This window comes from Esox lucius, chromosome 7 (assembly GCF_011004845.1).
Source record: "Esox lucius isolate fEsoLuc1 chromosome 7, fEsoLuc1.pri, whole genome shotgun sequence".
NCBI lineage: Eukaryota > Metazoa > Chordata > Actinopteri > Esociformes > Esocidae > Esox > Esox lucius.
In genome coordinates, this window is record NC_047575.1 from 4,964,289 (window position 1) to 4,985,627 (window position 21,339).

At 39.5% G+C, this 21,339-nt stretch overlaps 1 protein-coding gene across 1 annotated transcript in view; it reads right to left on the minus strand.

The window, feature by feature from the left end:
- zpld1a (zona pellucida-like domain containing 1a) overlaps nucleotides 1-20,890 on the minus strand; it is a 54,697-nt gene extending 33,807 nt beyond the window's left edge. The window contains exons 1-6 of the mRNA XM_010905118.3: nucleotides 20,846-20,890; nucleotides 20,153-20,266; nucleotides 19,035-19,255; nucleotides 17,926-18,107; nucleotides 17,447-17,519; nucleotides 14,605-14,702 (exon numbers count right to left, since the gene is read on the minus strand). Coding sequence (XP_010903420.2) covers nucleotides 14,605-14,702; nucleotides 17,447-17,519; nucleotides 17,926-18,107; nucleotides 19,035-19,255; nucleotides 20,153-20,258 — 680 coding nt within the window. The 5' untranslated portion in view covers nucleotides 20,259-20,266; nucleotides 20,846-20,890. The remainder of the gene's footprint in view (nucleotides 1-14,604; nucleotides 14,703-17,446; nucleotides 17,520-17,925; nucleotides 18,108-19,034; nucleotides 19,256-20,152; nucleotides 20,267-20,845) is intronic.
- Between the last annotated feature and the right edge of the window lie 449 nt (nucleotides 20,891-21,339).

Consider the following 21,339-nt stretch of genomic DNA (forward strand, 5'->3'; position numbering starts at 1 on the left):
ACAAGGTGCTAAAAGCATTCTTTAGAAATGTTGGCCCATATTGATAGGATAGCATCTTGCAGTTAATGGAGATTTGTGGGATGCACATCCAGGGCACGAAGCTCCCGTTCAACCACATCCCAAAGATGCTCTATTGGGTTGAGATCTGGTAAATGTGGGGGCCATTTCAGTACAGTGAACTCATTGTCATGTTCAAGAAACCAATTTGAAATGATTTGAGCTTTGTGACATGGTGCATTATCCTGCTGGAAGTAGCCATCAGAGGATGGGTACATGGTGGTCATAAAGGGATGGACATGGTCAGAAACAATGCTCAGGTAGACCGTGGCATTTAAACGATGCCCAATTGGCACTAAGGGGCCTAAAGTGTGCCAAGAAAACATCCCCCACACCATTACACCACCACCACCAGCCTGCACAGTGGTAACAAGATCCATGTTCTCATTCTGTTTACGCCAAATTCTGACTCTACCATCTAAATGTCTCAACAGAAATCGAGAGCTCGTGCAAATTGTAGCTTCTTTTTCCTATTTGTAGTGGAGATGAGTGGTACCCGGTGGGGTCTTCTGCTGTTGTAGCCCATCCGCCTCAAGGTTGTGCGTGTTGTGGCTTCACAAATGCTTTGCTGCATACCTCAGTTGTAACGAGTGGTTATTTCAGTCAAAGTTGCTCTTCTATCAGCTTGAATCAGTCGGCCCATTCTCCTCTGACCTCTAGCACCAACAAGGCATTTTCGCCCACAGGACTTCCGCATACTGGATGTTTTTCCCTTTTCACACCATTCTTTGTAAACCCTAGAAATGGTTGTGCGTAAAAATCCCAGTAACTGAGCAGATTGTGAAATACTCAGACCGGCCCGCCTGGCACCAACAACCATGCCACGCTCAAAATTGCTTAAATCACCTTTCTTTCCCATTCTGACATTCAGTTTGGAGTTCAGGAGATTATCTTGACCAGGACCACACCCCTAAATGCATTGAAGCAACTGCCATGTGATTGGTTGATTAGATAATTGCATTAATGAGAAATTGAACAGGTGTTCCTAATAATCCTTTAGGTGAGTGTATACTTGGTCCTATACATCTATAAATGTGTTACTAGTTAAAGGTACTGAGTCCCTATGTTAGGATGAGAAAAGGAATGTAGGAGAGGGGGATCATTGACTTGTATCGGCAGATTATAAGGTAACTCATTAATCTGCGCATCTGTATAACTCATCAGGGCATCTATTGTCTGTCCGGATGCTGTAAGAGCTCTTTAGACTTCAAGAGGTTACCCATGTGGGGGAGGACAGCTTGCCCCTTGTGTGAAGCATAGGTACTGACAGAACGAAGGGAATGTGTTTTATTGACAAGACAGATGGGCAGCATCTTGCCACACCCCTTTTTCCACTATAAGTACTGATGCCTGTTCATGTGTTAAGTGAGCGACTCCTCGGATGATTATGTTTGTAAGCGTTTGACGCGTCTCTCTATTTGCACAAAAAAAATACTATTTCAAAAAACACAGGCTAGAGTATTTTAATGTATTTAATAAGGCTCAAAACCTTGATGAAATGAAAATCCACCATATTTAAATTCTGGATGGATAAATCCATTAGAATTTTTGGATTACTAAGCCAATACATGGAAACCGATTTGCATAAAGCAAACCTAATATCAAAGAGTTATGAAACAGTCAAGGACATTGGTGTCTTTAGGCCTGGGCATCCGTGGCTATAGCCTCTGAACTTTTATGAATAGTCCCAGATCTCAAATTATGTATTCATTTTTTCTTGCAAAAAAGTAATAATAAAAAATAGCCCCTGATCTATTCATCTGTAATTTTGATCATGTATTTAAGCACAAATGTTTTCGGGCCTCTGTGTATGGTTGGTCATTCAAGCAGCAGATCTACTTCGCACTATTTGTAATTTGTGTAAGCCCGCCGAGAGAGAGTGAGTGCATCATTGTTGCCATCTGATTCTGGCGCCTATGGATACATGATTTTTTTGAATCATTATTCTAAGAGCAATATAACAAGTGCAGCTCAAGAGTAGGGCTGCAGGATTAATCAAATTCATATTGAAATTTGAACATGTGTGATTTCTAAACCGCAGAAAGCTTTGATTTTGGCTTTTTATTTTTACTCTCAATCAAAATCATAATTTTTACTGGTTTGCCATCTTGACTATAATCATATTCATATTTGTATAAAATGTGTTAGGAGTTGATTTTAGAATCCGTTCACCTAATTAAAAATAATAATTCAGATTATTAGTATAAAAGGCTGGAGTATGGCAAGCAAACGGCACCATCATGTCAGTCAACATATAGCTTTCACACATCTTACCCTACCTTTTGCAATTTTAGGACATTACATGTTTACAATTCAAATGTCCAGCTGTATGTTTCAGATCAGTCAATCAAACTATACAACACATTCTGATCATGCATCTCACTCGTCCCAATTTATTAAAAGTGAGTTAAAGTGAGTAGGCCTATTCTTAAAATTTCCCAATTCCATGATAGCTTTTTAAATAACGAAAGTATTAGCCACAACGAAATAAATGAGCAAAACACGCGGGTCAGGGAAATTATATTAGCTGTGCATGCACTCCGAACAGAAAAATGTAACCAGTCAGAAACATCAAAGATGTGGTGTAGAATGTACTGCAAATTACTAGTGTGGAGTAGGGCTTGCTGTTAGGGAGAAGACGACTGATTAAGAAAATGCACCCAGAGGACAATGAGGTAGAGAATAGGGATGACTTGGTGCTGAAAAATAAATAATCTTCTGTTGTGTGGGAATATTTATGCCTGACATTAAATACCATAAGACAGTGGTTAGAACAACAAAGTGCATCACAACAAATGCCTGGCAAAGAAGTCTCATCTAGCGGGGAGGGATGCTAAGCCCCGAATGTATTGTGATCCTGGCAAAGCCTCTGGTCAAGGATATACAGGTGCTGGTCATAAAATTAGAATATCATCAAAAAGTTGATTGCAGTAATTCCATTCAATAAGTGAAACTTGTATATTGTATTCATTCATTACACACAGACTGATATATTTCAAATGTTTATTTCTTTTAATTGTGATGATTATAACTGACAACTAATGAAAATCCCAAATTCACTATTTCAGAAAATTAGAATATTACTTAAGACCAATACAAAAATATGTTTTTAGAAATGTTGGCCAACTGAAAAGTATTAACAAGAAAAGTATGAGCATGTACAGCACTCAATACTCAGTTGGGGCTTCTTTTGCCTGAATTACTGCAGCAATGCGGTGTGGCATGGAGTCGATCAGGTGTTATGAGAGCCCAGGTTGCTCTGAAAGTGGCCTTCAGCTCTTCTGCATTGTTGGGTCTGGCGTATCGCATATTCCTCTTCACAATACCCTATAGATTTTCTATAGGGTTAAGGTCAGGCGAGTTTGCTGGCCAATTAAGAACAGGGATGCTTTGGTCCTTAAACCAGGTACTGGTAGCTTTGGCACTGTGTGCAGGTGCCAAGTCCTGTTGGAAATGAAATCTGCATCTCCATAAAGTTGGTCAGCAGCAGGAAGCATGAAGTGCTCTAAAACTTCCTGGTAGACGGCTGCGTTGACCTTGGACCTCAGAAAACACAGTGGACCAACACCAGCAGATGACATGGCAACCCAAACCATCACTGACTGTGGAAACCTTACACTGGACTTCAAGCAACGTGGATTATGTGCCTCTCCTCTCTTCCTCCAGACTCTGGGACCTTGATTTCCAAAGGAAATGCTAAATTTACTTTAATCAGAGAACATAACTCAGCAGCAGTCCAGTCCTTTTTGTCTTTAGCCCAGGCGAGACGCTTCTGATGCTGTGTCTTGTTCAAGAGTGGCTTGACACAAGGAATGCGACAGCTGAAACCCATGTCTTGCATACGTCTGTGCGTGGTGGTTCTTGAAGCACTGACTCCCGCTGCAGTCCGCTCTTTGTGAATGTCCCCCAAATTTTTGAATGGGTTTTGTTTCACAATCCTCTCCAGGGTGTGGTTATCCCTATTGCTTGTACACTTTTTTCTATCCCATCTTTTCCTTCCCTTCGCCTCTCTATTAATGTGCTTGGACACAGGGCTCTGTGAACAGCCAGCCTCTTTAGCTATGACCTTTTGTGTCTTGCCTTGTGCAAGGTGTCAGTGGTCGTCCTTTGGACAGCTGTCAAGTCAGCAGTCTTCCCCGTGATTGTGTTGCCTACAGAACTAGACTGAGAGACCATTTAAAGGCCTTTGCAGGTGTTTTGGGTTAATTAGCTGATTAGAGTGTGGCACCGGGTGTCTTCAAAATTGAACCTTTTCACAATATTCAAATTTTCTGAGATACTGAATTTGGGTTTTTCATTAGATGTGAGGTATAATCATCAAAATTAAAAGAAATAAACACTTGAAATATATCAGTCTGTGTGGAATGAATGTATACATTATACAAGTTTCACTTTTGTAATGGAATTACGGAAATAAATAAACTTTTTGATTATATTCTAATTTTATGACCAGCAATTGTAGTTTTTATTTTTAGGGGTGTGCAAAAAAATCGATTCACATTCGAATCGCGATTCAAGCTTTGCCGATTCTAAATCGATTCATAGAAGTCCAAAAATCGATTCATAAATATATATCTAATTTTTTTTTTTTTTTTTTTCGTGTTACTATTGTCCTGAAATGAGTTTAGCTCAGCATTCCCATAGATGGCGCTGCGACGAATTTATACTGACGCCTGCACACACTCATAACCAAAAGAAGAATTGCAGCAAAAGTCAGTCGGCGCAAACAATGGCAAACCTCACAGAAAGAGTTATTCAATCTGCTCCATCCTCACTGAAGGCGATAGTTTGGGCACATTTCGGCTTTTATAACCTCGAGGGAAAGACGGAACTTGATAAGACTCATGCTATATGCAGGCTTTGCAAAGCAAAAGTTAAGTATTTTGGAAACACCACAAATGTGAGAAATCACATGATACGCCATCACCCAGAGATTAACATGAAAGACGCGGACGAACAACAACCTAAAATAACTAATTTGCCCGTCAACCAACGCACTCTTTTTCAATGCTCTTAACTTCCACCGAACTCTGAGCGGGCAAAGAAAATAACGCAATCCATAGCCTATTGCATTGCAAAAGACTTGCGCCCCTACAGCATGGTAGACAATGATGGCTTTCGATATATGATGCACATAATTGAGCCTAGGTATACTATACCATCCCGCCGCCTTTTTACCGAAAAAACGATACCTCAACTATATTCAGAGACAAAGGAACAAATCGCGGGCAGCTTGCAGAAAGCAATACGAGTTGCAATAACCTGCGATACCTGGACATCAAGAGCAGTTCAATCTTATGTCACATTTACCGCTCACTTTATCACCGATTGTTGGCAACTTGAGACTCGTGTTTTGCAAACTCGTGCAATGAATGAGAGCCACACAGGAGCACATATGAATGAGCTGTTTCAGACTGTGGCTCAGGAATGGCATCTCACAACCTCCGACCTAGTCATTGTCACAGATAATGCTGCCAACATGCTAGCTGCTGCGCAGATGGGCAACTTCGAGCACGTTAAGTGTTTCGCACACACCATAAACCTCGCCGCTCAGAGAGCTTTGAAACTGCCGACTGTGTCACGTTTGCTGGGGAGGATTAGGAGAATCACCGGATTTTTTCACCGCAGCACCAGCGCGAGTCATATCCTTGAGCAGAAGCTACTCGAACTGCCACCTTACAAGTTAAAGACGGACGTGGCTACTAGATGGAATAGTGCCTTCGATATGATTGAAAGATTCATCGAGCAACAAGCAGCCATTTGCGCTGCGCTTCTCTCTCCCGAGGTGAGAAAAAGTGGAACAGATATCTGTACCCTGAGCGAAACGGATGTCACCAATGCTGAAGAAATCGCTGTGACCCTGAAACCAATAAAGGATGCAACCAACATCATGTGTGAGGATAGCACACCGACTTTGTCCGTGATTGCTCCGATGCATGCACAGTTACTCCACGACACAGAAACAGGCTTCAGCGGTGACACTCAAATGGTCCGAGAAATCAAGCAGGCCATTCACGAAGATCTGTTGAAGAGACTCGACTGTGGCTGATAAAAATATGCTCTACACAGCTTCAATTTTGGACCCAAGATTTAAAGCCCTTCCATTTCTCTCCCAAGATGAGCAGTATGACGTACAATCCAAAGTTATAGCTGAAGCTGTAGCACTTGAGGTAGGCTAACTATTTCTATCTTTAACAATAAAATATGTAAAACAATGTTGTAAAACTGTATTATATCACAATTATGTGTTTAACATAATTAGCTAAGCTTATAATACAGATTTTATTAGCACAACCATACACATTGTGTGTGTGTGTGTGTGTGTGTGTGTGTGTGTGATGAATGTTACTTTAAAAATCTGGAATCTGAGGGTGCAAAAAAAAAAAGAAATATTAAGAATATTTCCTTTTAAGTTTTCCATTTTTGTTGGGAATTGTGCTGCATTCACTCGCAAAAATGTTTTTTTGGAATATTTAAGTTAGGAAATTTACTAAATATCTTAATGGATCATTATCTTTACTTTATATCCAAATGATTTTAATTTCACTTATACCGATAATTTTGACCCATACAATGTTTTGTTGGCTATTGCCACAAAAATACCCATGTGACTTGTTTTGTGGTCCAGGGTCACATATTTCAGATGTATTCCATTTTATCTTGTAGTGGGACCTTGTTGTTATTATATACAAGGGATAATATTAACACTGAACTTGGAATTTAAATATGAGACTTATTTAATGATTGTGATTTATTTTATTATCTTTGGCCTAAGGATTATGCTGAGGTGCCCAGTGGCCCAGATGAAGGCTCTCCTGGACCCAAAAGAAGATGTACTCCAACTCCACTAGAGAGCTTGTTAGGCAAGACATTCAGTGATGCCGGGGTGGTTCCTAAATCTTCCAACACCAGAGCTGAGGAGGAGATGAAAAAGTATTTGGAAACAACCTCCCCACTATCACTCTCAGAAGACCCCCTCATCTGGTGGAGGTGCCATGAGACTGTCTTTCCCCTCCTGGCTAAGTTAGCTAAGCGCTATTTATGCATCCCTGGTACTAGCGTTGCATCAGAGAGAGTGTTCTCAACTGCCGGGTACATAATAACTGCACAGCGGAGCATGCTCACTCCAGAACATGTAGACCAGCTTCTGTTTCTGCAAAATAATTTACATATTCCAGCAAGCGGTGGACTATGATTTGGTTACACACACATACACCTAAATGTTGATCCATTATGTGATTCTGATACATCACAAAAGTTCTGTTGAATAGACTGTATTGCCAGAGTTCTAAAAAGAAAGGGCCTAGTTTTATGAAGTTCAATGTGCCCAGTCAAGTTCACATTTCAACAGTTAACCTGGTAGCCTACAGCACTTTAAAACTAAATGTATTTCACCTCACCGACTGATGGCTTTAAACTTGAAATGTATTTTGAAAGCTGGCCAAAGCTTGGCACTTTGTACTTTTTAGTTGCAAAAGTTTTTATTTTTGCATGAAGACATAAAGTAATATCAAACTACATTTAATTTGTTGTTTCTTTTCTTTAAAATGTTATGTCTACTACAATCAATCACTTAGGAAAAAGTAAACTGCATTTACATACTGTGAATCGTTTTTTTGAATCGAGAATCGTTTTTGAATCGAAAATCGATTTTGAATCCAATCGTGAGCCTAAAAATCGATATCGAATCGTGAAATTTTCTGAATCGTGCACCCCTATTTATTTTGTTTCACTAATAATGATTTACTGTGACATCTTTGAGTTACATAGGAAGCTGGATCATCTACATGGTTCTATAAAATAATTAGCAAAATTTCATTTAGGCTTATTCAGACAGATTATATGTTTCATAATTTGTTTATCTCCTATATCTCCTAATAAAAAAGGAACTTCATGATTGCAATACTATGGTTAGAGGTAAAACGGATTTTGTCCCACTGCGTGTAATCAACATTGATTAACGGTGTCATTAACATTATACTTCATTCTCATTGTTAATTTGCATTCAACCACAGGGATCATGGTCGTTTAGAGTGATTTGCATCTGCCTGGGTACTATCTGGCCAGCATTTTGGTCTACTTTGAGATGTGTTAAGGTGCGTGTGCTTCTACCATAATTACAAAACAATGGTAAATCCAGTAGTCAGATTGGTATATTTTTGCCAGACCGCATAAGCGGAGCTGGCCAAGAAGAACGAATGTCTTTTACTGGCTGACTGACTGAGTATACCTTGTTAAATAACGTAGTGGTTAGAGAAGCGGACCTGCAAACTATAGGTCCCGATTTCGTCTGTCCTCACAGGCGAAGCCAAGTACGCATTATGAATTGTTCCATATAGACGAAAACTTTGCTGGCTAAAACCTCCAGAATCTACATTATTGTAAACCTGAAATAAAACAGTTCACGGTTATATTGCGACTGTTTCTGGTGGATTTTGATGAACGCATCCATGCATGCGTTTTGGGTCAGGATATAAAAACCCATTTGCTAGCTACAACATACAGTAGTAACGTTATGGTAAGCCTTAACTGAAACTGTATACGGTTATATTGCCACTGTTTCTGCCATGAAAAAGTTAATCTTCAGTCTCGCTAGCAATTTCTCAATTCTTATGAATATTCCTAGGAAGTTAGTAGATACTAGTAACCCTATTACTGGCTAATAAATTGTTAAAACAGCCAGTGGCAAAAGCCACAGTTCATAGACGCTATGGTGGAGGTAAACTTGATAAGAAACGTTATTCAGTTCATCACAATCCTCAATGTAGTCTAGCGAATGCTGAAACGTATATTGCCGTGGTGTAGTGGTTAAAGACATGTGCCTCTCATGTGGAAGACCTACGTTTGAATCTATTGAGAGCAACAACATTTATGAATTATTTCTGGTAGATTCCACGATTCCCTCGTCTTTTCACTTGATGAAAAGGTTAATTATCGTTGCCTTTATTGATAGTTACTGTATAAATGTCATTCACAAATGAAAGAAAATGTTGCCATGAAAGAAAAAGATACATTCTTATGTGAAATGAAATAGCTTTGGTAGACTTGCTAGCAATTGCTCAATTCTAATGACTATTCCATTAAGTTAGTAGATATCAGTAAAGCTTATTACTGGCTAATACGCGGTTAAAATAGCCAGTGGAAAACGGCATAGATAGATGTTATTTGTGGTGGAAGTAAACTTAGTAAGAAACTATCAATGTCATTCACAAATGGCCAATTAACTATTAAAAAGGCCAGTGGCAAAATAGGATTTGGTCAGGATATACAGATGCCGGGTCTATAGACAAGAGGCTATACTGACAGCTGGCAAATGTACAGCTCTGTGGTGTTTAACGACACCGCCTTTCACGTGGCCGACCCAGGTTTAAATCTCAATTTTTCTTTTTATTGCGGGCCGGCTGAACTAGGCTTGCCTGGTTTCTTGTTTTCCTGGATGTGTAAATGCTGTTTTTACTATGTAAAATGTCCTTGAGTGTTCAAAAAGGTGTCCGCCAAATAGAATGTATTATTATTACAGATAGTAAGTAGTGAGTCCTTTACCCTGGGCAAATGTTCAGGAATATACACAATGGCCCTCATTTATCATTCTTGCGTAGAAACGGGTTTATATGTTGGCGTAAGATTTTGCTTACACTCCTCTCATCGCCTGATTTATGAAACTGTGCGTACCTTTAAAATCCAGGTGTACGCAATACCTTCCCTTGATAAATGCCGCGGATGGAAACGATCGTCATTAGAATAACACGCCCCTATATATTCAAGTCTCCGCTTCCCCCACGCCCTCATTTTACGCCATGGACACACGGAAGACGGCAAAAAAGAGAAACTTCTCTGACGTGGAGATTGAGACGATCACCAGGGAGGTAGAAAGAAATAAAATTGTTTCATTTGGCAGTTTAAAAAGCGGAATAAAAGATGATGTGATGTGGAGTACCATTCATTCACATTAATAACTGCATGACAATTTGTAATATTCGTCTTATTATTTCATGATATTTATCAATGACGTTTATTGTTATTTAGAAGAAGAATGTCGTTATTATTATTATTTCTATTATTGTCTAAAAGAAGAAGAATGTGATTTTTATTATTTTGTCAGTCTGAATTATATTTTGGTAATTCAAAGCCTTTTATTACTGAACCCAGTCCATGCGCAACTGCCGGGCCTAACCCTGAAACGTCATGTAAAGCGCACAGACTCGCATCTGAAGGAATACATATAAGTCAAATGCTTTGGTAAAGTCACACAAATGAAACCTTGAAGTCCATGTTGCACAAAAATAAACACTGAAGTTTGTAATTATGTTGTTGTTTTTTTTACAGTAGGTCATAACATCAGTGCACGAGGGAACTGCAGCAGGGGCTGAGTATACGGCTACACATTTTTTACTTGAGACAGGTCAAAATAAAAGTCCCGTCTCTTCACACATGCGCACAATTAACTCTTGCACAATTTTGGGTATACAACAGTCAGTATCATAATTAAACAACATAATATGACATAAATGATGAGAACATATAACTCAACATGCGCATTTCCGCACTAACTCAAAACGTGCGTACACCACCTCCTGAGCTGGCGTAGGATTTGAGAGTGCCGTACGCCAACGTCCATATTGATAAATCTCAAAGTCACCGTGGTTTTGGGTGTACGCCAGGTGTACGCTGGAAATTTGGTGTACGCACTTTTGATAAATGAGGGCCAATATGGCCAAGTATGTGGACACGTGACTATCACATTCTAAAACCATTGGCATTAATATGGAGTTGGGTTAGGGTTATAACAGCTGCCACTCTTCTGGGAAGCCTTTTCACAAGATTTTGGAGTGTCTCTGGGAATTTGTGCCCATTCAACCTAAACAGCATTTGTGAGGTCAGGCACTGATGTTGGACGAGAAGGTCTGGCTTGCAATCACAGTTCCAATTAATCCCAAAGGTGTTCAGTGGGGTTGAGATCAGGGCTCTTTGCAGGCCAATCAAGTTCCTCCAAACCAACTTCATCAAACCATTTCTTTATGGACTTCATTTTGTGCACAGGAACACAGTCATGCTGGAACAGGAAAAGGTGTTGCCACAAAGTTGGATGCACCCAATTGTTTAAAATATCTTTGTATCTTGTAACATTAAGATGACCCTTCACTGGAACTAAGGGACCTAGCCCAAAACCTGAAACACAGCCCCAGACCATTATCCCTCAGTAGACACAATGCATTCCAGCAGGTAGTGTTCTCCTGGCAACTGCCAGACCCAGATTCGTCCATCAGATTGCCAGATAGTGAAGTGTGATTCATCACCCCAGAGTGCAGTGGTGGTGTGCTTTACATCACTCCAACCGATGCTTGCATTTTGATTTGAAGCTTGCGTACAGCTGCTTGGCCATGGAAACCCATATTGTGAAGCTCCCAATGCACAGTTCTTGTGCTGATGTTGCTTTCAGAGGCAGTTTGGAACTCTGTGGTGAGTGATGCAACAGACGATAGGAGACGTATGCGCTACATGCTTTAGCACAATGCAGCCATGCTCTGTAAGTTTGTCTGGTCTACCACTTTGTGGCTGGGCTGTTGTTGTTCCTAGATGCTTCCACATCACAATTATTGCACTTACAGTTGACTGGAGCAAACATAGTAGGGCAGAAAATTCACAAACTGACTTGTGGCAACGGTGGCATCCTATGACAGTGCCACTTTTAAAGTCACTGAGTTTTTCAGGAAAATCCATTGTACTGCCAATGTTTGACTATGGAATTCATGGGTATGTGCTGGTTTGATTGCACCTGTGAGCAATGGGTTTGGCTGAAAACACCTGAACTCAATAATTGAAAGGGGTGTCCACACATTTTTGGCCATATAGTGTACAGTGAGTAACAAGTATTTGATACACTGCCGATTTTGCAGTTTTTCCCACTTACAAAGCATGTAGGAGTCTGTAATTTTTATCATAGGTACTCTTCAACTGTGAGTGACGGGATCTAAAACAAAAATCCAGAAAATCACATGGTATGATTTTTAAGTATATAATTAGCATTTTATTGAAAACCTGCAAAATCGGCAGTGCAAAATGAAGCACCTTGGGGGAAAGCCATAGTAAAATCAAAAATGCAACATGCAAAGTTTTTGGGAGGTGTGCCCTTAATTTACAATTTGGGCTGTGCTAGGTCTTGTTCCAAATTTGAACGAGAATAAAGACATTACAAACTTAATTTGTGTAGTCAAATAAAAGCACTGTGGTGTTTAATTAGAGACTTGAAGCAAAATTGAAGGTTTATTCCCTTATGAATATGTGAAGGACAGCAGCTGCAGAGAGTCAGGTCAGGAACAGATTTCTGGTTTTCTTGTCAATACTCCTCTTAAGTTATTTATTTGGTTCTTATTGTTTCATCGGGCTGCCCTTTGTCACCGGTTCTGTTCGTAATTTTTATGGACAGAATTTCTAGGCGCAGCCAGGGGCCGGAGAGTGTCAGGTTTGGGGACCACACAATTTCGTCTCTGCTCTTTGCAGATGATGTTGTTGTGTTGACCCCTTCTAACCAGGACCTTCAGCATGCACTGGGACGGTTTGCAGCCGAGTGTGAAGCGGTGGGGATGAAAATCAGTACCTCCAAATCCGAGGCCATGGTCCTCAGTCGGAAAAGGGTGGCTTGCCCACTTCAGGTTGGTGGAGAGTGCCTGCCTCAAGTGGAGGAGTTTAAGTATCTAGGGGTCTTGTTCACGAGTGAGGGAAGGATGGAACGGGAGATTGACAGACGGATCGGTGCAGCTTCTTGCAAGGCAAGGCTCTCGATTTACCAGTCAATCTACGTTCCTACTCTCACCTATGGTCATGAGCTTTGGGTCATGACCGAAAGGACAAGATCCCGGATACAGGCGGCCGAAATGAGCTTTCTCCGCAGGGTGGCCGGGCGATCCCTTAGAGATAGGGTGAGAAGCTCGGTCACCCGGGAGGAGCTCAGAGTAGAGCCGCTTCTCCTCCACATCGAGAGGGGTCAGCTGAGGTGGCTTGGGCATCTTTTTCGGATGCCTCCGGAACGCCTTCCTGGGAAGGTGTTCCGGTCCCGTCCCACCAGGAGGAGACCCCGGGGAAGACCTAGGACACGCTGGAGGGACTATGTCTCCCGGCTGGCCTAGGAACGCCTCTGTGTCCCCCCGGAAGAGCTAGAGGAAGTGTCTGGGGAGAGGGAAGTCTGGGCATCCCTGCTTAGACTGCTGCCCCCGCGACCTGGCCCCGGATAAGCGGAAGAAGATGGATGGATGCATGGATGTTTCATCGAACACTGGCTTAAAAATTCAAACAACTTGGTTGTAGTAAAACACTTTATTCTAACTATCTTGAGAAGCCTCAACTTGAGTAGGATTTATTCAGCAGTGCTTATGTCATCTCTATATAATGCATAGGTTTATGTTATATTTGACATTGGTATTTATGTCACACTGTTATGCCATGTCTATGAACCCTTCATAAAGCAACAAATATGGCTATAAATGCTTTTTAACACATGTAAAGCATTATGAAGCATTAAGCGTTAAGCTCAACATAATTTAAACCAGGACCTGAAATAATAACTCATAAAATAAAATAAAACATCCCTCAGCAGTTGAAGTCTTTATCAGTTCCTTTCCCCTCTGTAACAGAGTTATAAAGCTGTCAGGAAGCCATACATCAAATCCATAATCCACTAGAGGATGGCTAGGTCTTGTTATGAATGAATGTCTATATAAAAAGATTTGTATGAAATATCTGCTTGCTTTTTTGGAGAGTGGTTAAAAGATGCTTGGCAATCCCTTGTGAGCAAAATTTACCTACATATCATCTCTGAATAATCACTTAAGTGAATAGCTCAGTGAAATAGATTTGTTTAAAAGTACTGAAAAAACTGTCTATTTGATTCTGATATAGACCACTGCAGTAACAGGTTATAAATGTAGGTCTTCGTAAGCTAAGTCAATGTATTAACTCTTTCATGTCAATTTTGCAGGCAAATGTGATATGTTGAGGGGTCGAGTTTTGGTCAGTAAATTGTAATGGCTTTAACGGCTGCAGTGATAAAACTCTGCAAAAGGTAGTTCAGCCCCCTTTATTCTTAGCCTTCTGGAATTGTCCTCAGGAGAGCCACTGGCGAAGTTCTGGGACATCTACATGCTACACCTTTTTAAAGAAACATAAATGTCTTCCCAATCATTTTTAAACTTCGGCATGATCAAAATGTATGATAAACTGTTTCTCACTTGCTCCCCACTAGAAAAGGAGGGACTATTTCTTGTTACAAGTGGTGGTCATATAATCTAGCAACAATATTCCATTGAAATAACCTACATGAGTTTAAGCTGAAAATAAATGTGGCCCTAGGGCAGATCTTTGCCCTTTTTATGTCCTTTGGCCCCTACATACAGTACCAGTCAAACTTGGCAAACTTCTTGCAGTGCTATCCCTAGCCTCTTAATAAATTTGAGAGTCACCCAATCAATGTTTTCTAATTGGCAGAAATTCAACAAGGGACTGAAGATGTGGTATGTATTAATATCCTGAAGAAATTAAATACTTGGTTACCTTCTGTCCAAATTGGTAGCTTTGACAGCTGCAAACACGCGGGTCTTCAGGGTAAGCCCTGCCATAGGGATTGACAACTGCTGAACATATGACGAGTCCTTTACAGAGACACACAAAGTAACAAAGTAAAAATTACATAGCATGTATATGACAATAGTACTAATTAATTGCATTGAATTTGTAATCTTAGATAATACAGGTGCATCTCAAAAAATGAGAATGTTGTGGAAAAGTCAATATTTCTTTATTGTACATTTGTTATTCTAATATTTTGAGATACAGGATATTTGATTTCCATGAGCTGTAAGCAGTAATCATCAGGATTGAAACAAAAAAGGCTTGAAATGTTTCACTTTGTATAATGAATCTAGAATATACAGTTTCTCACAAAAGTGAGTACACCCCTCACAGTTTTGCAAATATTTGATTATATCTTTTCAAGTGACAACACTGAAGAAATGACACTTTGCTACGGTGTAAAGTAGTGAGTGTACAGCTTGTATAACAGTGTAAATTTACTGTCCCCTCAAAATAATACAACACACTGCCATCAATGTCCAAACCGCTGGCAACAAAAGTGAGTACCCCCATAAGTTTGAATGTGAGGGCTGTACTCACTTTTGTGAGATACTGTATAAAAGGTGTCACTTTTTTTATTTGAATTACAGGAAACTGTAACTTTTCCACAATATTCAAATTTTTTGAGATGCACCCATACGGTACATATACTGTGTATATGTTTACTAATGCAAAAACAATGCCCTTAATTGTACAGTGGAAATCAAAGTCTATACATCTTTATTGAAAATTCAGTTTTTGTTTCTATTAAGGCTGAAATCAAGACAGATCCTGTCAGACCGTTTTTCACCATTGATATGATCTTGTAACCAATGTATGCTGTATGTGCAAAATGGCATGTGAAATATGTGCCTTTATTGTTTGTCCTCTTGATATTTCATTAAATATATTAACAAAAATCATAACTTTAATCAAAGTAAGACAATTGAAAGAAAAAAATATGATAAAACAGAATTTTTTTCAAATGTGTGCCACAATTCTTGACACCCATTCATTTAGTACTTTTTGCAACCTCCGTTTTCTAAGATAACAGCAGTGTGTAAACTATTTTTTTTACACAGCTTGTTTTGCTCATATTTACCAAGGGTGCCAAAATTAGTGGAGGGCACTGTAAATGAAAAACTAATGGATCATTACTTCGAAAAATAATAAGTGTGTATACAGTCTATATAAAAAGTCTACACACCCCTGTCAAAATGCCAGGTTCTTAAATCATGTCAGAACCTTTTCTACTTTTTAATGTGACCTATAATGTGAACAATTCAATTGAAAAACAAACTGAAATCTTTGAGGGGGAAAATAAAAAAAAGAAAGAACTCACAATAACTTGGTTGCATAACTTCCATTACCTTGTTACGCAGGTTTTTTGACAATTATTTTCCCATTCCCCATAGCTCAGTATCTAGCCTGCTCGGTGCATCCACGTGAGAGCCAACAAACTCATTGACTACGTATGCACAGTCACTAATAGCAATTTAAAAAGCCACAGGTGTGGGAAATTCACCTTGAATTGGCCATTTTCAACTGTGTGTGTCACCTTGTGTTTCTGTAACAAGGCCATTCAAGGGTATGTAAAACTTTTGATCAGGGCCATTTGGGTGATTTCTGTTATCATTAGGATTTAAAAAGGACTATGTGATAATAAATGGCTTCATATGATTATTATCCTTACACAAAATACTGTTTGCATGATCAGTCATATTTTCTAAATAAATGCTAACATTTCACAATTTCTGCCCGGGTACGCAATCTTATGAGCACAACCCTATCTCTGCTGTATATAACCAAGAAACTGTCATGTTGAACCTGAAGACAGTAACAACTATAATTATAAAGATTTGCACATATTTAACCAATAAATGTCCTTTTGTTTTTACAATAAATATTTAATTAGTTTTTCAATTTATTTTTGTTACAAGATTAAGGTTATTAAATGCGAAAGTGGTCTGAAATGGCTTCAGCCTTTACACAAAAAAGCTGCATTTCCTGGGCTGTTTATTCTAAGAAAAATACATTTAAGTGCAGAAATATTGCACATGTAAGCCTTGATTTAAATTATTATTACTTTCTCAAAAAGCTGTTAGGGGTCTCAGGGTCTGCAAATGTCATGTTAGTTTTTTATGGAAAAATGTCAACATAATTAATTGGACTTGAAAATCCCACTTTTAGATGCACCAGTGCTAACCCAAACTGAACTGCTACCCAAAGAATCATATTAATTACTGAATGCATTTGATATGCAGTATTAACTAACTTTTCATTAAACAGAACATTCATATCATATGAGCCTTAATATCTATACAGGTTGTCTCACTGAGATTTTTCTCCAAAAGAAACCTGTTTCAAACCAGATTGCAACTTCTACTCATAAGAAATCCCACCAAAAGTTGTACCACCAAAACATGTGCATATTGCCATTAAGTATGTACAGTATTTGTGGAACATTTATCTCTTTTATTCAACCATTTTGCTCTATATGCGTGATATACAGCTCCGGAAAAAATTGAGAGACCACTGCACCTTTTTCTTTACCATCCATAAAAGTCGAACAGGAAGGATTTGAGTGAGGAATAGAAGGGTTAAAATTAAGAAACCACTGTACTGAATGCTTCTGTTCCTCACTCAAAACATTCCTTTTCTACTTAATTATTTCCGGAGCTGTATTTCTGGGGTATGACTTTGCATGCATAATATGTATAGTTAATCCCGCAGTGAAAATGAATCATGAAGAAATGTAATTGATGAAATTCTAAAATGTACTTACATTGTAAAGAAGTAGATTCAAAGTGCTGACAAAAGTACCATTGCTGTCCTTCACTGATATTGCAGCAGCTGACCTTGAATGAACATGGCAATTTAAGTTTCACTAAATATGTTTTATTGTCTGATTTACTGGCAGCAATGAATCACATTTGAATTTTGTTAATTTTATTTGACATATTACATATTTCAAGCGTGGTTCATTATGTCACTGTTATACATTGTCTTTTAGCATACTAATGCTATCTGGAGCTGTATGTACATTTCATTGTGCGCACCAATTTATCATATCTTGATTTTCAGTGTATGGTAGCACTGTATTTATAAAATGCTGTTCAATGAAGTCCATTGACAACACAATTTTGAGAAACTGGTATGATATGACACTTCACTGACACAGTATCATCTTTATTATTGACTACATCATACACTTTTAGGCATTGTAGACACGTGAATGGCTAACAATCATTATACTGAACTTACGAAGCAAGCTGTGTGTTGTTCACTAGGTATTCCAGAGGGTAGCTACAGCTGAACTTGTAGAGCAGTCCTGGCAGGTAGCTGATAATAGTTGGGGGATCTGGCGTATCGATGTACCCGGATATGTTCCCAATCTGCACCAGTGACAGGTTCCCATAGGCATTAGGCCCCTGAGTCGTGGAAACCTGCAACACAAAATCAGTAGTGAATGCTTGTCCCATTCCCTCTCCACCATTATGGCAGTTGAGGTTCCATCAGAAGAGAGGGCCAATGTGATAACATCAACCATACTATTAAGCTAATGCCCCTGTATCGTGCTAATCCCTAACTTGATCCCCTTTATCACATCATCGGCAGCCCAGGAACCACCCTAAAGTCGGACTCATCACTCAACAAAATGGAAAAGAAAGCAACCTTAGCAAAGCCTCCACTGTAACAATGCTCTCCTGCTGTTTCTAGGAATAAGCAATCACTTCTCTGCGGCTTCCATTCTCCAACTTCAATTTAACCCCCACCAACACTGCAAACTCTGAACCAATGTCTCCTGGAAACTAAAATCCAAGTTGTCATTGTCAACATAGACACTGTAGATACATCTGTGTGAACATTTAATCTGATTCCTAACAAGAGATACTTTATGTTGTTGAGTATGTCATTTTAGGTTTGAAGTCTTGTACGTTATGTAAGTGCTTTGTGCTTGGAGCCATGGTAAGAGCAGCAATCATGGATGCTTTTCTACAGCACAAAATCCAAATTAAGGTTATAGTTGTGCATTTGGGTAAAATATCAAAATCAATATTCTTCTGCTTCCACACAGTGAGGTAAGTATTAGGGTTAGGTTAGAAATCAAATGTCAAGAAAAAACATTGTATAAATTGTAAGGTTTATTAGTGATTGGGAATTGTGTCCAACATTTTGGCTGGTACTGTATATGCTAGTGACAAACATGCTTTTAGGGTTGGTTTCCCAGATAAGGATTAACTATACCATTGGACAAAAAGAAAACCTACATTTAAATACAATTTTAGTCCAGAACGTATCTGTGTCCATGAAACTGGCCTAGATGTGATAAAGGGCATTATCAACATATGGTTGTGGCATGGGTTTCTTACCACCAGGGCATTGCCACATGCCTCCAGTGTGGCTAGGCTAATGGTGAAGAGGACCACAGTGGGGAATGTGTTGTTATTGATGAAACCACGGCAGTGGGCATCTCCGTGTCGGCCGTTAAGGGCCAGATCGGTGTCGGTGTAGCCGGAGAACAGCACAGGGCAAAAGTTGATCTTGAGGGTGATTGTCTGCACTCCGCAGTACGCACTAATGTCCCTCTCCGCTGGGGAAAGCAGAATGATGATAACAATGATTATCACAGCACAAAATAATGGCCTTGTGCATTTCTTGGTAGCAAAGTAAGTAACTAAAGACTAATCAACAAGACTAAAGTTTGTCCTACAGTTATAAAGAAAAACAATGTTAATTGGATTAAAATTAGCTCCATTTAGAGCTGCCTTCATCAACATAATTTGAGCGGCTGCATTACCACCAGGTATGCAACTGTGCTGCCCTCATCCACTTAGTTTTTACAGCAGATGGTGTGGACACCCCAATGCAATGCTGGGGGGCAAGCTCCCTGCCCTCCAACCACATCGACAGCAGGCAGGATTTGATGGACTCAGAGCTATGGACTGTTTTCTCTGTTACCAAAGCTGTATCAGAGCATCAGGTCTTCGACCAACTGAGTCCAAGACAGCTCCTACCACCAGTCAATTTGCACCCAAGTGACTATTCTGCCCCTAAGTGAAATTTTTCACTGACACTCCACATGTCCAATTGTTGCATAAGCACATACACTTACAGTATATGCTTAAGTTCTATGCTGAAGTTCACAACCAAGATGCAATAATTGATAAAAGTAAAAAAAACAATAGTACAAGTTCAAACAATAATAATATGTCGACATTAATAAAGAATTATGTCGATAATTCATTTGGCGATATGTTATTTCAAGTATAACTATTTTGACTAATTTTATATTGTAGTGTTGAGAGTCCTTGCAGACTCCCATTTTGATGCACTTTTTATAACTGCTGTTTCACTGTTAATCCCAAGACAAAATAAATGTCAACTTTCCAAAAGAAATTGCAACTACTCACTATTATAATGCATGGATTGGTCCAACATAAAGGTAAATGAACCGCCGGGATTGAAGTGAATAATACATTTTTCTCACCAGGGAAGCGGCTGTGGAAGTTGGCATCACAGTTGTATCCATTGAATTGTGCTCCAACTGTCAATGCCTTACTTATTAGCAAAAGGATCAAACATATTTGTTCCATTTCAGCACCTGTAATAAAACAATATTTTTCATCAATCTTTACCATCTTTTATATAATACATATTTTGAACTCCCAACTGCAGTCTAGTGGACATCATAATAAGAAAAACCTACATTAAATCTAATTCAAACAGGGTTCCTTTCTAAATCCTAGTTATTGACTACAGCAATAGTGTTCAGAAAAAAACATAATTATTCTGCACGCCTTTGGTATCTGACCATTTTCTATTTCAAAGGCAAACTTGATATAGCTTATTATTTGGTTAAACCATGGACAAAACAGCTAAATGTTGATACCCAAAATCTTGGTCTTAAACCATGTAGAATAAAGAGTTTATATTACGGTAAATGCAACAAATTAGCACAATGGGCTAGGTCTTGTCTTTGTTTTCTGATTGTTTAAAAGCCTTTTATCAGATGATTATAAGATACTTATGGTATCTTATGATGATCTGATAAGGGTTGCTGTTGTGAAGAAACAGTGACTTTTCAAGGAGCTTAGTCAGTGCTGCCTGTTGAGCTTCTTTGGCTAGCAGTGCAGTTGATTTGTGCAGGCTTTTCAAGATAAACAGCCCCATTGGTACTCACCCTAGTCCCTGGAAGTTGGCGAATAAGCGGTTCTCCATATGCTCGGAACTGCCGCATGTGATGGAATGATCCACACAGCATCCCTACACCACAACTAGAAACACAGTGTTGGCTGGGGGGGAAAAGGGCCCGGCAACATAAGAGATTCATTATTTGAACGCGTCAACAAAAAAGGGCTGTCCAGGAGAACATGGGAAAGTCCATCAAATCTGAATGTCTTATACAAATCCTTTCACAGGGCCAGAAACATGAGCAGGTTTTGAAGTTTCCCACTCATATCCTTTCTGCTTGATCTGTCTCTGTCAGCGCACACAAACGGTTTGACGCCGCAAGAGGTCCGTGCTGGGGGAATTATCTTTTCATCAGCCTAAGGAGTGGGTGCAGCGCGCTGACTGAGCAGCTCTTTCTACCTTGCCAGCGGTGGGCCCAGTCCTTACCCAGAATTGCCCGGCTGCTTTTCACTCTTTGTGTCCAGCCTTCCTCCATCAACACAT